Source organism: Sus scrofa, chromosome 12 (genome assembly GCF_000003025.6).
Source record: "Sus scrofa isolate TJ Tabasco breed Duroc chromosome 12, Sscrofa11.1, whole genome shotgun sequence".
Classification (NCBI taxonomy): Eukaryota; Metazoa; Chordata; class Mammalia; order Artiodactyla; family Suidae; genus Sus; species Sus scrofa.
In genome coordinates, this window is record NC_010454.4 from 32119061 (window position 1) to 32136102 (window position 17042).

General features: G+C 39.7%; 1 protein-coding gene across 1 annotated transcript in view; it reads left to right on the plus strand.

Annotated features, from left to right (window-relative positions):
- LOC100621260 (phosphatidylcholine transfer protein) overlaps positions 2283 to 17042 on the plus strand; it is a 34679-nt gene continuing 19919 nt past the window's right edge. Inside the window, exon 1 of the mRNA XM_005668954.3 lies at positions 2283 to 6094. Coding sequence (XP_005669011.2) covers positions 5951 to 6094 — 144 coding nt within the window. The 5' untranslated portion in view covers positions 2283 to 5950. The remainder of the gene's footprint in view (positions 6095 to 17042) is intronic.

Here is a 17042-nt window from a genome sequence, read left to right on the forward strand (position 1 = left end):
CCAAACCCTCCTTGTTAGATTGAGTGGAAGGAAGGAGAGAGCAAGAATGATGTCATGGGGGCAGCTGAGCCCTCATTCAACACTGAAATGTGCATGGGGCTGTGGATACATAGCTATAATGTTTTAAGATGGGTTTCTCTCATTTTTCTGAGTGTTCACTATGTTCTATGCATTAGAAAGATAGCAGTAATTTAAAGAGGCATAATTCCCTGCCCTCTTGGAGTTCACATTGCAATGGGCTAAAAAAAAATCAGTCATTCTGGAGCATATTAAATTACTGAAGTTTTTTTAAAAAGTCAATTGCTGTAGTTTCACTGATTTACATGCAGCTGCCCCGTTTCCCCAGTATCAATCCTGAAAAGACTTTTTTATCATTTTATATTCTTGCCTCCTTTATTGAAGATTAATTGACCATAGGTGTCTAGGTTTATTTCTGGGTTCTCTATTCTGTTCCTTGATCTGTTTTGGTGTCAGTACCACATTGTCTTGATTATTACAGCTTTGTAATATTGTCTGAATTCTGGGAAAGTTATGCCTCCTGCCTGGTTTTTGTTCCTCAGGATTACTTTGGCAATTCTGGGTCTTTTATAGTTCCACATAAATTTTTGCATTGTTCTAGTTCTGTGAAATATTTCATGGGTAATTTGACAGGAATTGCATTGAATCCGTAGGATACTTTGGGAAGTATGGTCATTTTAATGATGTTAATGTTCCCATCCAGGAGCATGGAATATCTTTCTGTTTCTTTGAATCCTTTTTAATTATCCTGATTAATGTTTTATAGTTCTCAGCATGTAAGTCTTCCACCTCCTTGGTCAGGTTCATTCCTAAGTATTTAATTTTGGGGGGTGTGATTTTAAAAGGTATTGTATTTTTATATTCATTTTCTAATATTTCATAGCATACAAAAATGCAACAAATTTCTGAATGTTAATCTTGAATCCTGCTACTTTGCTGAATTCATTGATCGGTTTTCAGTATTTTTTGTGTGGAGTCCTTAAAGTTTTCTATATAGAGTATAATGTCATTTGCATAGTGTGATAATTTTTACCTCTTCTCTTCCAATTAGGATATCTTTTTTCTTTTGTTTGTGTGATTGCTATGTCCAGGACTTCCAACACTATGTTGAATAAAAGTGGTGAGAGTGGGCATCCTTGTCTTATTCCAGATTTTAGCAGGAAGGCTTTCAGCTTTTCAATACATCCTCACACCATATGCAAAATAAATTCAAAATGGCCTAAAGACTTAAACATAAGACGAGACACCATAAAACTTCTCGAGGAGAACATAGGCAAAACATTCTTTGATATCAACCATACAAATGTTTTCCTAGGTCAGACTTCCAGGCAAAAGAAATAAAAAGAAAAATAAACCAATGGGACTTAATCAAACTTACAAACGTTTGCACTGCAAAGGAAACCATAAAGCAAAAACAAAAAATGAAAAGACAACATACGGAATGGGAAAAAATAGTTTGTAATGATGCAACAGACAAGGGCTCAATCTCCAAAATATACAAACAACTCAAACAACTCCACAGCAAAAAACAAACAACCTGATTGAAAAATTGGCAGAAGACCTGAGTAGACATCTCTCCAACGAAAACATATGGATGACCAACAGGCACATGAAAAAATGCTCAACTTCACTAATTATTATAGAAATTGAAATCAAAACTACAATGATGTACCACTTCACACCAGTAGGAATGGCCAATATTAGTAAGTCTACAAGTGACAAATGCTGGAGAGGTCATGGACGAAGGAGAACCCTCCTAAATTGTTGGTGGGAATGTAAATTGGTATAACCACTTTGGAAAACAGTATAGGGTCCTTCAGAAAACTAAATATAGAACTACCATATGATCCAGCAATCCCAGTCCTGGGCATATATCTGGACAAAACTTTCATTGAAAAAGATACATGCACCCCATGTTCATTGCAGCACTATTCCCAATAACTAAGACATGGAAGCAACCTAAATGTCCAAAGACAGATGAATGGAGTAAGATGTGGGGAGTTCCCATTGTGGCACAGTGAAAATGAATCTGACTAGTATCCATGAGGATGCATGTTCGATCCATGGCCTCCCTCAGTGCATTAAGTATCTGGAGTTGCTGTCAGCTGTGGTGTAGGTCACAGATGTAGCTCGGATCCTGGATGCTGTGGCTGTGGATTAGGCTGGCAGCTCTAGCTCCAATTAGACTCCTAATCTGGGAAATTCCATATGCCTTGGGTGCCTCCCTGAAAAACAAACAAACAAAAGATTTGGTACATATACACAACGGAATACTACTCAGACATAAAAAGAACAAAATAATGCCATTTGCAGCAGTATGGATGGAACTAGGACTCTCATATTAGTCTTAGTAGTTTCGATTTGCATTTCTCTAATAATTAGTGATGTTGAACATTTTTTCATGCGTTCTAGCTTCTTTCAACATGACTCCATGTTCTTTAACATGGCTCAGAGGCCAGTTCTAGAGCATCCCTCCATGTGTCTGTCCTTATCCTTAGCCTTGACTCTTCAAGAAGCATCATTAAACCTCTGTCTGATTCCAAGCACATTCCTTCTCTCCCATTTGCACTCACCTGGTATCTGGAGTGAGGGTGAGGGGGGAAGGAGGGAAATGCCATGATCACTTGTCTACCTTGCACTGGGTGCTTTACCTTCCTGGTGGCCCTCACTTAACCCTGTCAAGTGGGATCATCCCAGTGTGAAAGATGAGGAAATTGAGGTTTGGAAAAGTTAGGGAACTGGCCAGTGGTCCCACAGTTAACTGCAAGGGGGAGAGGTGAAGTCTGAACCCAGCATGTCTGGTCTCATAACCTGGGGAATTTTGTGTGGCTTGGTAAGAACAGCAATACAGTGTGGGTAAGGACCGCTGCTAATGCAGCTGCCACTCTGAGCATCAGTTTCCCTCCTCATCAATGAGAAGTGGGATCAGAATTTCCAAAACCATGTTCCCTGGAGCACTTTCTCTCAAGATATTTCTTAAGATAAATGGTTTAAGTCCTTAAATAACTTCAGGAAACAGACCTGTGTACTAGGCCTGACTGTGGTGCAGGGAGTTAATGGACTGTCTCACTCAATGTCTGCCCCAAGAGCTTTCTAGTTTACTGCTTGAACACTTACACTTTCCCAAACTATTTTGTACTAGAGTCACATATGATTTAGGCTCCTAGTAAGATGCATTTGTACATTGGGAACTGAGAAAAGTGCCTAGGGAGGCATCCATTTAACTGGCAGGATATATGGTCTGGTGGCCACTTCCTCAATGCCCAGCTTCCTGATTGTGGCTGAGTTCCCTTAGCAAGCCAGTTCTCTGCTATGGTTCTAAAAGTTGAAAGAAAAGGACAGAAAATATTGCTACCTGAACCTAAATCCATCAGTTGTTTATATTTTGTCACTTTCAATTGTCTATAATTTACAATTCTTTTACTGAATAACTTGAGTGTAAATTGCACATAGCATGCTACTTCACTCCTAAATTGAATGACTTATGCTTTATTGCATGCATCACTTTAATCCTTAGAAGTTTATTGTGGACTAGTAATTCATTGACGGATGTATCACAGTTTGTTTTATCTATTCACTTATTAAAGGGCATTAAGTTGCTTCCAGTTTTTGGCTATTACAAATTGTGATGTTATGAACATTTGTAAATATGAACAATGCTACATTTTTCCTCTTAGGTACTCAGGAATGGAATGGCTAGATTGTATGGTGGGTGTATGTTTAACTAGATAGGAAACTGTCAAACATTTTCCCAAAGTGTTTGTACACTTTCCACTCCCACAGCAGTGTCTGAGAGTTGTTTTTTGCTTTTACATCCTTTCAAACACTTGCTTTGGTCAAGAAATTTAATTTTTACCAATTTTAGTGCATATTTGTACCTCATTGTGATTGTAATTTATATTACCCCAAGGACTAAAGAGTTTCAGTATCTTTTCATGTTCTTATTTGCCATCCATGTATATTCTTTGAATAAATGTCTGTTTAAATCTTTTGCCCATTATTATTGGATTTTTTGTTTTCTTAGTATTGAGTTTTGCGATTTCATTCCACTAAATTTTTAACATGCACGAGAGACTAAATTAATCAACATTTCTTAATTATCTTCTACAAAACTCTGACCTTGGATGTCCCTGTTTTGTTCTTTGCTATTTAGAATTTTAGTTCCACTTTGTTTTCATATGTCCATTTATCTATTTCCTCCCCATCCATCCACCTCATCTCCTAACCTCTCTGTTCTGTTCTTGTGGAACTCCAGTCAGAAATGTTTTATCGCTTCAATGTATCCTTCATGTCTCAATTTATCTTTCATAGTTTTCATTTCTTTATATTTCTGCATTGCTTTCTGAGGACTTTCCTCAAAGCCACCTTCTTATTCCCTCCTGAACTGTGGCAGGACAGCCGTTTTACTCCTCTTTTGTGTGTCTAAGTGTACTGATTATTACAGTTTCCATTTGTAGAAGGTGGTTTGGTTATTTTCCAAATTTGTTTGTCTTTTGCTTAGTGTTCCATTTCTAGACTTTCTTTTACCTCTTAAATGGTCACAAACAGATGTTGAATATCTACTCTCATTTTGGTCTGTTATCATGTTCTTTGGTTTTGGTAATTCTGTTAGTACATCTACTAACTCTTTCAAGTGGTGAGTTGTCTTTTTTCAGGTCTTGGTAACTCCCTTTGTGTACATGCACATTCTGAGGGTATTGTTTTCTCTTGGATAATTCCAAGTGTCCTAGTTGTGAAAGCGTCCCTGGTTTCAAGTTTTAGCAGGTCCCAGATGTTTCAGTGGTTCTGCATCAGATTTTATGTTCATTTACCTCCTTGTGGGTTCCATATAGTGCAGGTATCAATTTAAATTCCATCTCTGGCACAGGCTCAGGATTGTTTTCTTCTGGTTGCCTTTTTTTCTTTTTTACCTAACTCTTTAGGAAAAACATGAATTTCCTTGAGGGCTCCATGGTCTCCAGGCTGGGGATATTTTGGCTTCCTTGGAATGGAAGGGGCAGCTCTTAGAGGATCCAGGAGAGAGTCCCTGGTCCAGCTTCCTACTAGCTACGGCCCAGCACCATGTCTTTAATCCATGAGAAATTATTAGAACCCCAGTTCCAGCCCTTAGAGCCTTTGCCTATTGGATTTTAGGAAACTTAAATAATATTATTCCTTTCTTCACCACCTGCCATGTTGCTAGAAGTTCCTCTAGAGCGTGTTTTTCACAAAACAGGCTGGCCTGTTAAAATAGACAAGTCCTGAAGGAGAACAGGTCTTTTTAGATGCCTTTCCAAACATTTTCCAGGCTTCTGCCACAAAATATGAAAATGATTTCATAATACGATTCTTTCCTTCACTAGCTTTAATAAGATAGACAAGGTTGTAAATCTCAATGTACCAAATACATACACATTTACCTTCCGAGTTCACTGCACTTTTAAATAATTGTTCTAGCATCTGATCCCTGAGATTTTCAAGCATTTCTGCTTTGCCCATTCCATATCCCACTTCTACCAAACCCCAAACTGCTCTGACAATCTGCATAGCCTTCTTCATAAAAAGTAAAGGAGAGACACCGAAGCAGTTTTGAGGGTATGAGGTTGGGGAGATGTTTCTGAGATGACATCACTGTCTTCCTTTTCCCTTCTGTCCAGGAGCCTCCCCATTTTCTAGCCCCTCCATTTTTGCCCAGATCAAGTCCAAATTTTCTACAGTTTTACTTCTTTTCCATCCTCCTCAGGTTTTGCTTAGCCCAGACAGCCCTCTAGTCCCACACCCTCGCACTGCCTCTGCCACCCTTTAGGCCCCTTCTCAGCATTGAGTCCCGCCTTCTATCCTATCTCTCTTTGGGCTTTTGCCAATCACGCTGGGCCACTCTCACACCCACACCCACCACACCTCAAGCCTGTCCCTGGCCTCCCCTGTAGGCGAAGAGCTGGGGCAAGGAAGGATGGCTTCTGCAGCGGGAGCTAGCCGCTTCTCCGAGAAGCAGTTCAGGAGTGTCTGCTCTGAGCTCCAGCAGCCCGCGGTAGGCGGGGCTGACTGGGAACTGCTGGTGGAGAGCATGGGAATCAGCATCTATCGGCACATACAGGTAGCTGTTGGCCTGGTGGAGGACTCTGGGGTGGCAGTGCCTGCGGCCCCTGCTGGGAGGGAGTGTGGGGCTGCAGCCAGATGTCCGACCTTGGGTTCTTCTGGAGCCTAAAGGAGGGAGCGTTGGGGGCCTTCAGCAAGTTTTGCCCCCACAGATCACCAGGAATGGGGAGGTCATCTGAATTTAGTCAGAAGTCTGAGCCCATAAGGAAGAGATTTTTTTAGGAGGTAGTGATAGAGTTAAAATTTAGACGGGCTAATCTTCAGCCATATCCTCTTGCCTGCAAGGGACATGAAGTCCCCATCTCTGGTGGATGCCAGTGGTTTGTGTGTGTGGTGGACAGTATCCTCATATTAAATACAGATAGAAGAGAGACTGGACTTTTCAGAAAGTGGGATGCAGGGTGATATGTGTGGAGGGAGGAGTGTTGCTGAGAAGGAACCTACTGTCTTCTCCAGTCACTTTAATAACTTGCTTCATTTGGCTGCTGCCTCTTCCCTTGTAAACTGCCCTTCCTAACTCTAGGCTGAAGTTTCTGGGAGAAAGATCAACTGAAAGAGTAGGAGGAATGACGCTGGGGGCCTGCTTGGAGGCCTTGGGAGCCAGGTAGCTAGCCAAGTGGAATGATGGCCAGTCATCAGATGCTCTGTGTGCTAGGAGCTGCTTGGAAAGTAGATTAAAAGTCACCTTTAGGCAGAGTGAGTGAAGTCAAGGTTTTCTGACAGAGTAGTGAGGTGCTGGAGAAAGGAGGAGCTCTGAATGTCTGTGAGTACCGGGGCCACTGGGGACAAAGGATGAGCAGGAAGTTCACAGTCTAAAGCAGGTAGAATTAATTTCCAAATGTCATTTCAACAGTTACCTTGATGCAAAAATGGACATGTTTTCAGACAATATCCCTGTGTCTTCTGACCATTTGTTTTCCCCACCAGCCACATCCAGGCATTGTTGTCAGTTCACTGATCAGATGGATCTGATGTCCTACCTATTTCTCTTCCCTTTCTTTCCTTTACCTTTGCTGCTTTAGGTGGTACTTCTCACCTGCAATTGCTGTGACCTCTTAACTAGCTTCTTGCCCTTCCACCTCTCTTATCCCTTCCATCTTATATGTTACAGCCCAGACAGCAGCAGGAAGAGAGGTTATGATCTTATTAGTCTCCTTCCAGTGGCCCTGTTGATTGCAGAATTATTTGTAATAATAACTGCTATAATAGCTAATGCATTGCATGCGCTCTTAGGCTCCAGACACTGTTTAAGTGTGTTGCAGGCCTTGACAGTGCTCACATCAACCGTGTGTTATAAGGTACCATGTACCATGTTGTAAGGTCCTGTGCATGTATATGTAAATACTATGTAAGGTGCTATGATTATCACCTTTTTATGATTTTGGAAATGGATATGCAGAAAGATAAAATTGATTGCTCAAGACTCAAACTGGACTGGAATTCAGCTGTCTAGCTCCAAACCTATGCCTTTAATATACTCCTGCATTGATTCTGGAATAAGGCAAGTGCTTCCAGGTAGGCTATGCATGCAGAACTAGGCTAGTTCTGCTTTACCTCCCACCCATGATTCAACCACATACCTCCTGTCCTCCAGTCACTCCTCCCCACCTCTCCCCATGGGCTTGTGCTCTTTTGCTTCTTTGTCTTTTATTTCACACCATCCAGTGCCTAAACTTAGACAGAGTGACTATCTTTGTTTTGTGTGTTATTTCAATTGTGTGTTGTCATGTAGCAGGGGTCAATTCCCTCTTGTGGGGATGATGGGAGTGATATTCAGAATAGTTTCCTTATTGTATGTCTTATTCCCACCTGTTCTGGGCATGAGGGCTACCCCGATTTAAGTTAAGAGTCCTCCCAGAAGACTTCTGCAAGTTTGGAGTCCATGCAGTTCCCATAGGTGTTGCCCTTGAGCCTTAGTATCTAGGATGAAGGTCCACTGACCCAAGGCCACCTGGATCTCAATCTGTATTAAGTGTCAAGAGGCCCTCTTGGATCATGGCACAACCCCTATCTTAGAAATCCTTAGAGCATATCCAGCCTTATTTACTGCCTAATCCATTTTGTTGGAGCCTCATTTACTTTACTTTCCAGGTTGACGCCCATGCTTGACTTTCCTCTTGGAAGAGAGTTCCCTCTAATCTCCAGTTAGTAAATCTTGTCTTCTGAATACCACTCCATATCAGAAGTGAATTAACCTTGTCCCACACTCTTCCTAGACCTGTACCTACCTCTCCTAAAGCCCTTTGCTCATTTCTGTCTTGTGGGCCAGTGTTGCTTCATCCACCATGCATGTTGCTACCATTATGTGCCTCCCCTTTCTCCTCCACCTACTTCCCTGCTCAGAACCATTTTCTCTACACATGCACATATGGCCTTGGGTCCTCAGGCCCCTGACTAGATGTTAGACCAGAAGAGCCTTGCCCCTCTGTCAGTCTTTACTTTGATTAATACACCTGACCATTGCCCAGGTGATTCCAGGCAAGGTTTTTCATTGCAGTCTTTACTTTCTGGATTTTTAAATTCCTTCAACTAGGGTACATAGAGTTGGCTTGGTTTGGGCTCTTTAATGTTGGGGAACCAGCACAGGGTCCTATTGAGCCACCCAACTGTTGATAATGCTGCATTAAGACCATTACTTCAACCCCATCAATAGCCATTGCATTTATCTTATTTCTTAATTACCACCTAAAGATTTCTGCTGGAATTAGTCCCTTGATTCTCACTGTCTCTCTCCATTTCTTGTTAATTACCCAGAGTTTCTTGGCATCTGTAAGACTCATAAAGGACATTTGAGACAAGTAATTGGATAAGGCTTCTTGGATTGCTCAATTTTGCATCAGTAAGACTACATGCGGTACCCATAAAACAGGAACCCTCTTCATCAAAGTTTTTTGCCAGAGTTTTGCTGGGTAAGGAGTGTATTCAGTGGATAAATATTCTTATCATGATAAGGACAGTCCATAATGGCTTTCATACAAGTCATATTACTGCTTCTTCAAGGATATACCATTTTGTACTTATAGGATAGGTAGAATCTGACAGTTCCAATTCTCAGGCATTACAGTGACTTTTATCCAGTTGAACCAGGCTGGATTTTCTCTAGGGAATAAACTGCTACCAATCTGGATCATGTACAGCTGCCCATGACTGGCCAAGAAGCCACAGTGAGCTGAAATCATGATCTCGATGCTGTAACAAAGTTGCTCTTAAAGGTTTTGAAAGGAATGAAATAAGTATAGAAACACTTGAAAGAATTTGTAATGTAACAAATAAATTATATAAAGGAGTTCTCTCATGGCACAGCAAGTTAAGGATCCAGCAGTGTCACTGCAGTGTCTTGGGTCCCTGTTGTGGTGTGGGCCCAATACCTGGACTAGGAGCTACATCCAGAAATAGAAATAAAAAATACAATAAAAATGATAAAGACAGTGGCTTCTTTTTAGTAGACGCAAGTAATTCTGGATATTGTTCTTGGACAAATGGCATCTTTTTTTTTAGAGTTTAAAATTAAACACGTATTCTATAAATAAAGCAAGTATAACAATATTATTATCTGACATATTAAATTAAGTTGACAAACATCAAACAGAAACAAATGACTTCTTATGATATATTACTGTGATACTTTTTCATTTTCTCTTTTTCTGTAAGTTACAGAATATTAGAAAGTCTTTTTGAAACTCTACTATCCAATTACCATCAACCTTTCTTCATCTTCTTCTTCTTCTTCTTTTTTTTTTTTTTTGTTGTTGTTGTTTTTTTTAGAGCCGCACCTGGGGCAAATGAAGTTCCCAGATTAGGGGTGAAATTGGAGCTACAGTTTCCAGCCTACCCCATAGCCACAGCTATAGCAGTGTGGGATCTGAGCCATGTCTGTGACCTACACCATTGCTTATGGCAACACCAGATCCTTAACCTACTGAGCAAGGGCAGGGATAGAACCTGCATCGTCATGGATGCTAGTCGGGTTCATAACCTGCTGAGCCACAATGGGAACTCCTCCATCACCCTTTCTTTCACTTTTTTTTTTCCAATTTTCTTTTCTTCTTTTTAAGTTTCCTTGTTTTCACCTTGCCTATTTTCTCCCCGTGTTATAATGGTGATGACTTATCTTTACATGATGCTTTAATACCAAACATACTGTTGTATCTAAGTTTCATTTATCTGTCTCAATAAATCTGAAAGATAAGCAGCAATGGGATTATTTTCCTATTTTATGGATAACAGTAAGACTCAGAGTTAAGTGAGCCACACGAGACCTCTTAACTAGTAACTAGACTTGAACCAGTCTACTTTAACAACTCATTACCAAATGTACAGCTTGCTTCAGTTCAGAACTACATCCTCATTCAGGAAGAAAGCAAAACTGGAGCAGAGCGGCCGTGAGCTATCCCACATGGTATCATGTGAGGAGCATGGGTTTGGAGGGAAGAGAGTCCTGGTTAAAATCTCTGCTCTGCCCCACTATCATTCATTTTTTCATTCAGGAGATAGTCATTAAATGCCTCCTATGTGGTATGGCCTTGGCAGGCATTGAACATAAGCAGACAATAGGAAGTTGGAGTTGCTGCTTCAATGAATGAGCTTCCTGAGCAACGAACATATTCACTGATGAAAATACACCCATGGTATATAATGAAATGGCAGCTGAAAATACTACAAAGAGAGTAAAGTGTTCTAGTTCTGTGAAAAATGTCCCTGGTAATTTGAAAGGGATTTCAATGAATCTGTAGATTGCCTTGGTTAGTATAGTCATTTTGACAATATTGATTCTTCCAATCCAAGAGCATGTTATATCTTCCTAACTGTTTGTGTCATCTTTGACTTTTTTTCATCAGCATCTTATAGTTTTCAGAGTATAGTCTTTTGTCTCTTGGGTAGGTTTATTCCTAGGTACTTTATTCTTTTTGATGGGATGATTTCTCTAATTTCTCTTCCTGATCTTTCATTGCTAGTATAGAAATGCAGTTGATTTCTGTGTATTAATTTTGTATCCTGCAACTTTACCAAATTCAAAACAAAGCCAGAGTAGAAATACTCACATCAGACAAAATAGACCTTAAAATAAAGAATATAATAAGAGACAAAGAAGGTTATCACATAATGATCAAAGGGTCAATCCAAAAAGAAGATCTAACAATTGTAAATATCTATGCATCCAGTATATAAGGCAACTGCTAACAACCCCACCAGGAGAAATTGACAATAACACGGTAATAGTGGGGGACTTTAATACCCCACTTACAACAATGGATATATCATCCAGAGAGAAAATCAGCAAGGAAACACAGGCCTTAAATGATGCATTAGACCAGATGGACTTTAAATAGATATTTGTAGAACATTCCATCCAAAAGCAGCAGAATACACATTCTTCTCAAGCGCACATGGAACATTCTCTAGGACAAATCACATTCTGGGATACAAATCAAGCTTCAATACATTTTAAAAAATTGAAATCATAACAAGCAAATTTTCTGACCAAAACGCTATAAATTAGAAATCAGCAACAAGAAAAAAACTGCAAAAATCACAAACACATGGAGACCAAACAACATGCTACAAGGCAAACAATGATCACTGAAGAAATCAAAGAGGAAATTAAAAAATACATAGAAGCAAATGACAACAAAGACATAACAACCCAAAACCTATGGGATGCAGCAAAAGCAGTTCTAAGAGGGAGGTTTATAGCAATATAGGCCCACCTCAGAAAACATAAAAACTTCAAATAAACAAACTAACTTTACACCTAAAGCAACTAGAGAAAGAAGAACAAGCAACACAAAGTTAGCAGAAGCAAAGATATAATAAAGATAAGAGCAGAAATAAATGAAATAGAAATGAAGAAAAGCATACAAAAGAAATGAAACTAAAAGCTGGTTCTTTGAAAAGATCAACATAATTGATAAACTCTTAGTCAAGGAAAAAGAGAGAGGATTCAAATCAATAAAATTAGAAATGAAAAAGGAAAAGTTACAGTGGACACCACAGAAAAACAAAGGATCACAAGCGAGTACTACTAGCAAATATATGCCAACAAAATGGACAACCTAGATGAAATGGATAAATTCTTAGAAAAGTACAATCTTCCACAACTAATCCAAGAAGAAATCGAAAAGATGAATGGACCAATCACAAATACTGAAATTGAAACTGTGAATAAAAACCTTCCAATAAACAAAAGTCCAGGACTGGATGGCTTTACAGGCAAATTCTAACAAAAATTAAGATAAGAGTTAACACCTATTCTTCTGAAACTATTTCAAAAAATTGCAGAGGAAGGAATACTCCCAACTCATTCTATGAGGCCAACATCACCCTGAGAAACATACCACAAAAAAAGAGAAAACTATAGACTGATATCACTGATGAACACGGATGCAAAAATTCTCAACAAGAAAATCAAGCAACCAGCAAAATCCAGCAAACCAAATCCACCAATTCATTAAAAGGATCATACACCATGATCAAGTGGGAAATATCCCAGGGATGAAAAGATTTTTCAGTATCCTCAAATCAATCAGTGTGATGTACCACATGAACAAACGGAAGAATAAAAACCATATGATCCTCTCAATAGATGCAGAAAAAGCCTTTGACAAAATCCAACACCCATTTCTTAAAAAATGTCCTCCAGGAAATGGGCATAGATGGAACCTACCTCAAGATAATGAAGGCCATATATGAAAAACCCACAGATAACGTCATTCTCAATGGTGAAAATATGAAAGAATTCCCATTAAGATCAGGAAAAGAAAGGATGTCCTTTCTTGCCACTTCTAGTCAACATGGTTTTGGAAGTCCTAGTCATGGCAATTAGAGGGAAAAAAAGAAAGAAAAGGAATAAAAATTGAAAAGGAGTAAGTAAAGCTAACACTTTGCAGATAACATGATACTATACTTTAGCAGCTGCTGAATCTGTCATGCTGGCTATTTTTACATAGTCTGCAAATTAAGAATGGTTGTTACATATTTTAGTGGTTATAAAAGTACCTACATAGTAGCTTCCATTTTGCATCTTAGTCCATAGAACCTAAAATATTTTCTATTTGGCTCCTTACAGAAAAATATTTGGGGAATCCTGCTTTATATCATTGTTACCACCACTTCCAAAACATGCAGCCCAGGTGACTCTGAATTACTATAGAGTCATATTGCAATTCCACATGTAAGAGGGGTGTCTTTGTGCCATAAGCCCCCAATATACTGTATTTTATTTTGAATCACATGAGGGTTTACTATTTAAGCTTATACCAACCTTTAAAGTAAATCTACCAAACTTGAATGCACCATACAGGATAAATACCAAAAAAATATATCTTAAATATATCATATTCAAACTCAGAAAACCAAAGAGAAAAAAAAAATCTTGAAAGAAGCTGGAGGTTGGGGAAGGGTAGGGATAGGGGAACACTTTACCTGCAGAGGAAGACAGATGAGAATCTCAGCAGACATCCTATCAGAAACCACCCTGCAAAAAGAGGGTGGATGGAAATACATAAGCTTTTGAAAGAAATAAGCCACTGACCTAGAATTCTATATCTAATGAAACCATCCTTCGAAAGTGAAGAAGAATAAAAACTTTTTCAGACTAATAAACGCTGAAGGAATTCTGCAGCAGCAGGCCTGCTCTGGAAGAAATGCTAAAAGAAGCTTTTCAGGGAAAAAAATGTTACAGGTCAGGAATTCAGATCTAGATAACATAAAAGGGCCTGTTTTATTCTTTTTTTTTTTTTTTTTTTTTTTTGTCTTTTGTGTTTTGTCTTTTTAGGGCCACATGTGTGACATATGGAGGTTCCCAGGCCAGGGGTCAAATCGGAGCTGTAGCTGCCAGCCTATGCCACAGCCACAGCAACATCAGATCCGAGCCGAGTCTGTGACCTACACAACAGCTCACAGCAACACCAGATCCCAGACCCAATGAGCGACGCCAGGGATTGAACCTGCAACCTCATGGTTTCTAGTCGGATTCGTTCCCACTGCCGCACGACAGGAACTCCTGTTTTATTCTCTTAAAGATTCTGGAAGGTGTGACCTTTGTCTTATTCATCAGCTGTCACCAGGGCTTAGAAAAATGCAGGCATACTAGAGGTCTTGAAAGACTGCTTGGATGGGTCCATGAACCAATATTCTCAGCAGGCAATATTCTCAACCCAAAAGCTACTATGGAAAGATGTTTTTCCAAAACTGAATGGCAAGGAGCGTAGCTATGTGTATCTCTAAGCTCTTTTGTGTCTTAACAACACGTTATAAGTCTCAGGCTAAAATTCTAAGATTCATGTTCATAGGATTCTCCCTTCGTCACCAAAATATATTCATTTGCATATTTTCCATGAAGGGTGAGATAGCCTCTCAAAATTATGCCATGAAGTGGTGAGCTTGTGAGTCTGCCCATAGGTGGTGATTTTGATATAAAACGCAGGTTGGAACCCCAAGCAAGAACCCTCCTCCACCTGGCGTTGCCCTAATTCAGGCCCTGGTTCACCCCAGTATTGCTATGGTGTTATGTCCAAAGATTCAGAAAGCCCACATCCTTCCTAAAAGTCATCTTTTTTCTTAAGACATCCCAAGACCCAGTGAAAATTAAAGCTTTGGTTTATTAATAGCCACCTCCTGAAATCCTTATGTAGGAGGCTGGTGAAAGATGGGGTTATGCTTGGAGAAAGAAATGGGGATCCTACTCACCTCTCACCCTTCACTCCCACCAAAGGATTTACCAGTGGTCTATATCTCATAATACCATTGACTAGATTAAGTGGGGTGGCCCCTCGAAGCACTCAGCCTTGGGCTCGGTAGTCAGTGAGCACTCAGTAAGTATTAGCTCTCAGTGCTATCTTACCCAGCTCTCTGCAGTCCTTCGGGATTGAATTTGCCTTGTGTTCTTAGAGAGGTCTCAAACATGAAATCAGATTTCATCAGTGGTCTTCCTGCAGACTTGGTATACACTCCCCATTCTGACATTTCTCATGTGTAAACACATTAGCTCTTACAGAATTTATTCTGCTTAGGAATAAATAAGTGTACTATTGACAGTGATGTTTCTCTAAATATTTTAATTCTATGAATGAAACAAAAAAATAAGGCAGTTTTTTAAAATGCACTTGATTCACCATTTCTAAGAAAGATAATAGCTTGATTTTTTAGACTAGTTAGCTAGACTAGCAGAACACATCAGAAGTTAGTGATGACAGTAGCAAATTGCTGAAGCTTGCCTTCACACACCCTCTAAGTCTTTACAGATAAAGTGGAATAATGAGATGCTTATTTCACAGGACTATTGGGAGTATTAATTGCCAAGTACAGTGGCCAGCTTAGAGCAGTGACCCCATAGATGCCAGTTTCCCCCTAAATTGTGCATTATGTTACAGTTCTGCATCCCTAGTTCTTCAATCTGGAAAAAGGAGGTCATATTATTATATCTACCTTATTTGTGAAAAGATATTTCATACTAAGTACTTAGATACCAGGCATCACAGTGGAAACTTTAGACGGATTATCTAATTTAATCCTCATAATCATTCCCTTAGGTAGAGACTCTCAATAGTCCCATTTTGCAGCTGAGGAAAGCAAGGCTAGTAGGTGGAAGAGCTTCGACCATAACTTGGGCTGTGACTTCAAGCCTGTGCTGTATTTTCAGGTGACAGAGATGAGTCTGGAAAAATATATGGAAAGACAGAACACCCCTAGTTCATTGAAAGTGATAATATTCACTACGCTGTATTTTTAGGTGACAGAGATGAGTCTGGAAAAATATATGGAAAGACAGAACAACCCTAGTTCATTGAAAGTGATAATATTCATCCTTTCTCCAATAGTGCCTTATCCTTGGTCCTTGTGTGAAGCCCCCAGAAGCAGCATCTAAAAAGTACCTCTTCTGGCCATTGGAGGCCTATTGGCCAAACACACCAGGCTCCAGGGCTCAGGGGGGCATCTCAGTGGGAGGTCCATCCTGGGTGGTCTGGGGTAGGGACTCTGGCTTGGGTCTGGAAGGAACAGGTTCCTATCCAGGCTTTGCCACCAACAGAACTGATTCTTGGTAAACTTAGCTGATTACGTAAGGGTGTAACACTCCAGTTCTAAGGATCCTCTGTCATCTTTACTGCAATCAATTGCTTGTGGTTTGGAATAATGGCGTGTAACAAATGTACCAAAAGAGTAGAGCTAAATTAGGAGACACTGTGGGAAGAAGGGGCCAGGGTCACCCTTTTTCTGGCTGTCTCTCATGCTAACTGTAGGAGCCAGGCAGGTAATGCAGCCTCTACATTAGCCTCTAGCTTAATTTCCTCATATAAAGTGGGGATCACTTCAGTGTTGCTATGGATATCACAGGACTATGTTGAGGTTACATGAGATACTGAATATAAAACTCGAACCTACACTGTGCTTAGAGAAATACTAGTGTTAATGAAAGAACTTAACAGCAGGTCAAAGTGATTGGAAGACTTCAAGTGCAGAATACATGGGGGTTGCCATGACTGCTGACAGGTCATCAGGGGAAGTACATTCCAAGCTGAAAAGCCAAGTATAAGCCTGATTGTTTCCTCAGGGCCAAGAACATAGAGGGTCCCAGCAAGTGCATACATTTTTTTCTGAGTTATATACTGGAAGGAGGTGGAACTGTCTATAACAGTGTGTGGAGTCTCATATATATCTGTGCATAATTAAATATACTTCCATTTAATGTCCATTATGCCCTACTTCTCTTCCTTGAAAATGCATTTTAGTAATGCTTACATATTTCTGTACTATTTTAATGAATTTACATATAATCCTATTTCCTTGTAAATGTTCATAAGTCTTATCAGCATTATTTTGTTAGTGTCCTTTTCTACTTTAGAGTAATGCCAAATAAAAGCCAGATCTGGACTTAGTAAGGAGAGACTTTGTTCCAAAGGATTATTGTCAGGGTTTGGGGGTTATTGTAATAGGGCGAATCCTTTGAC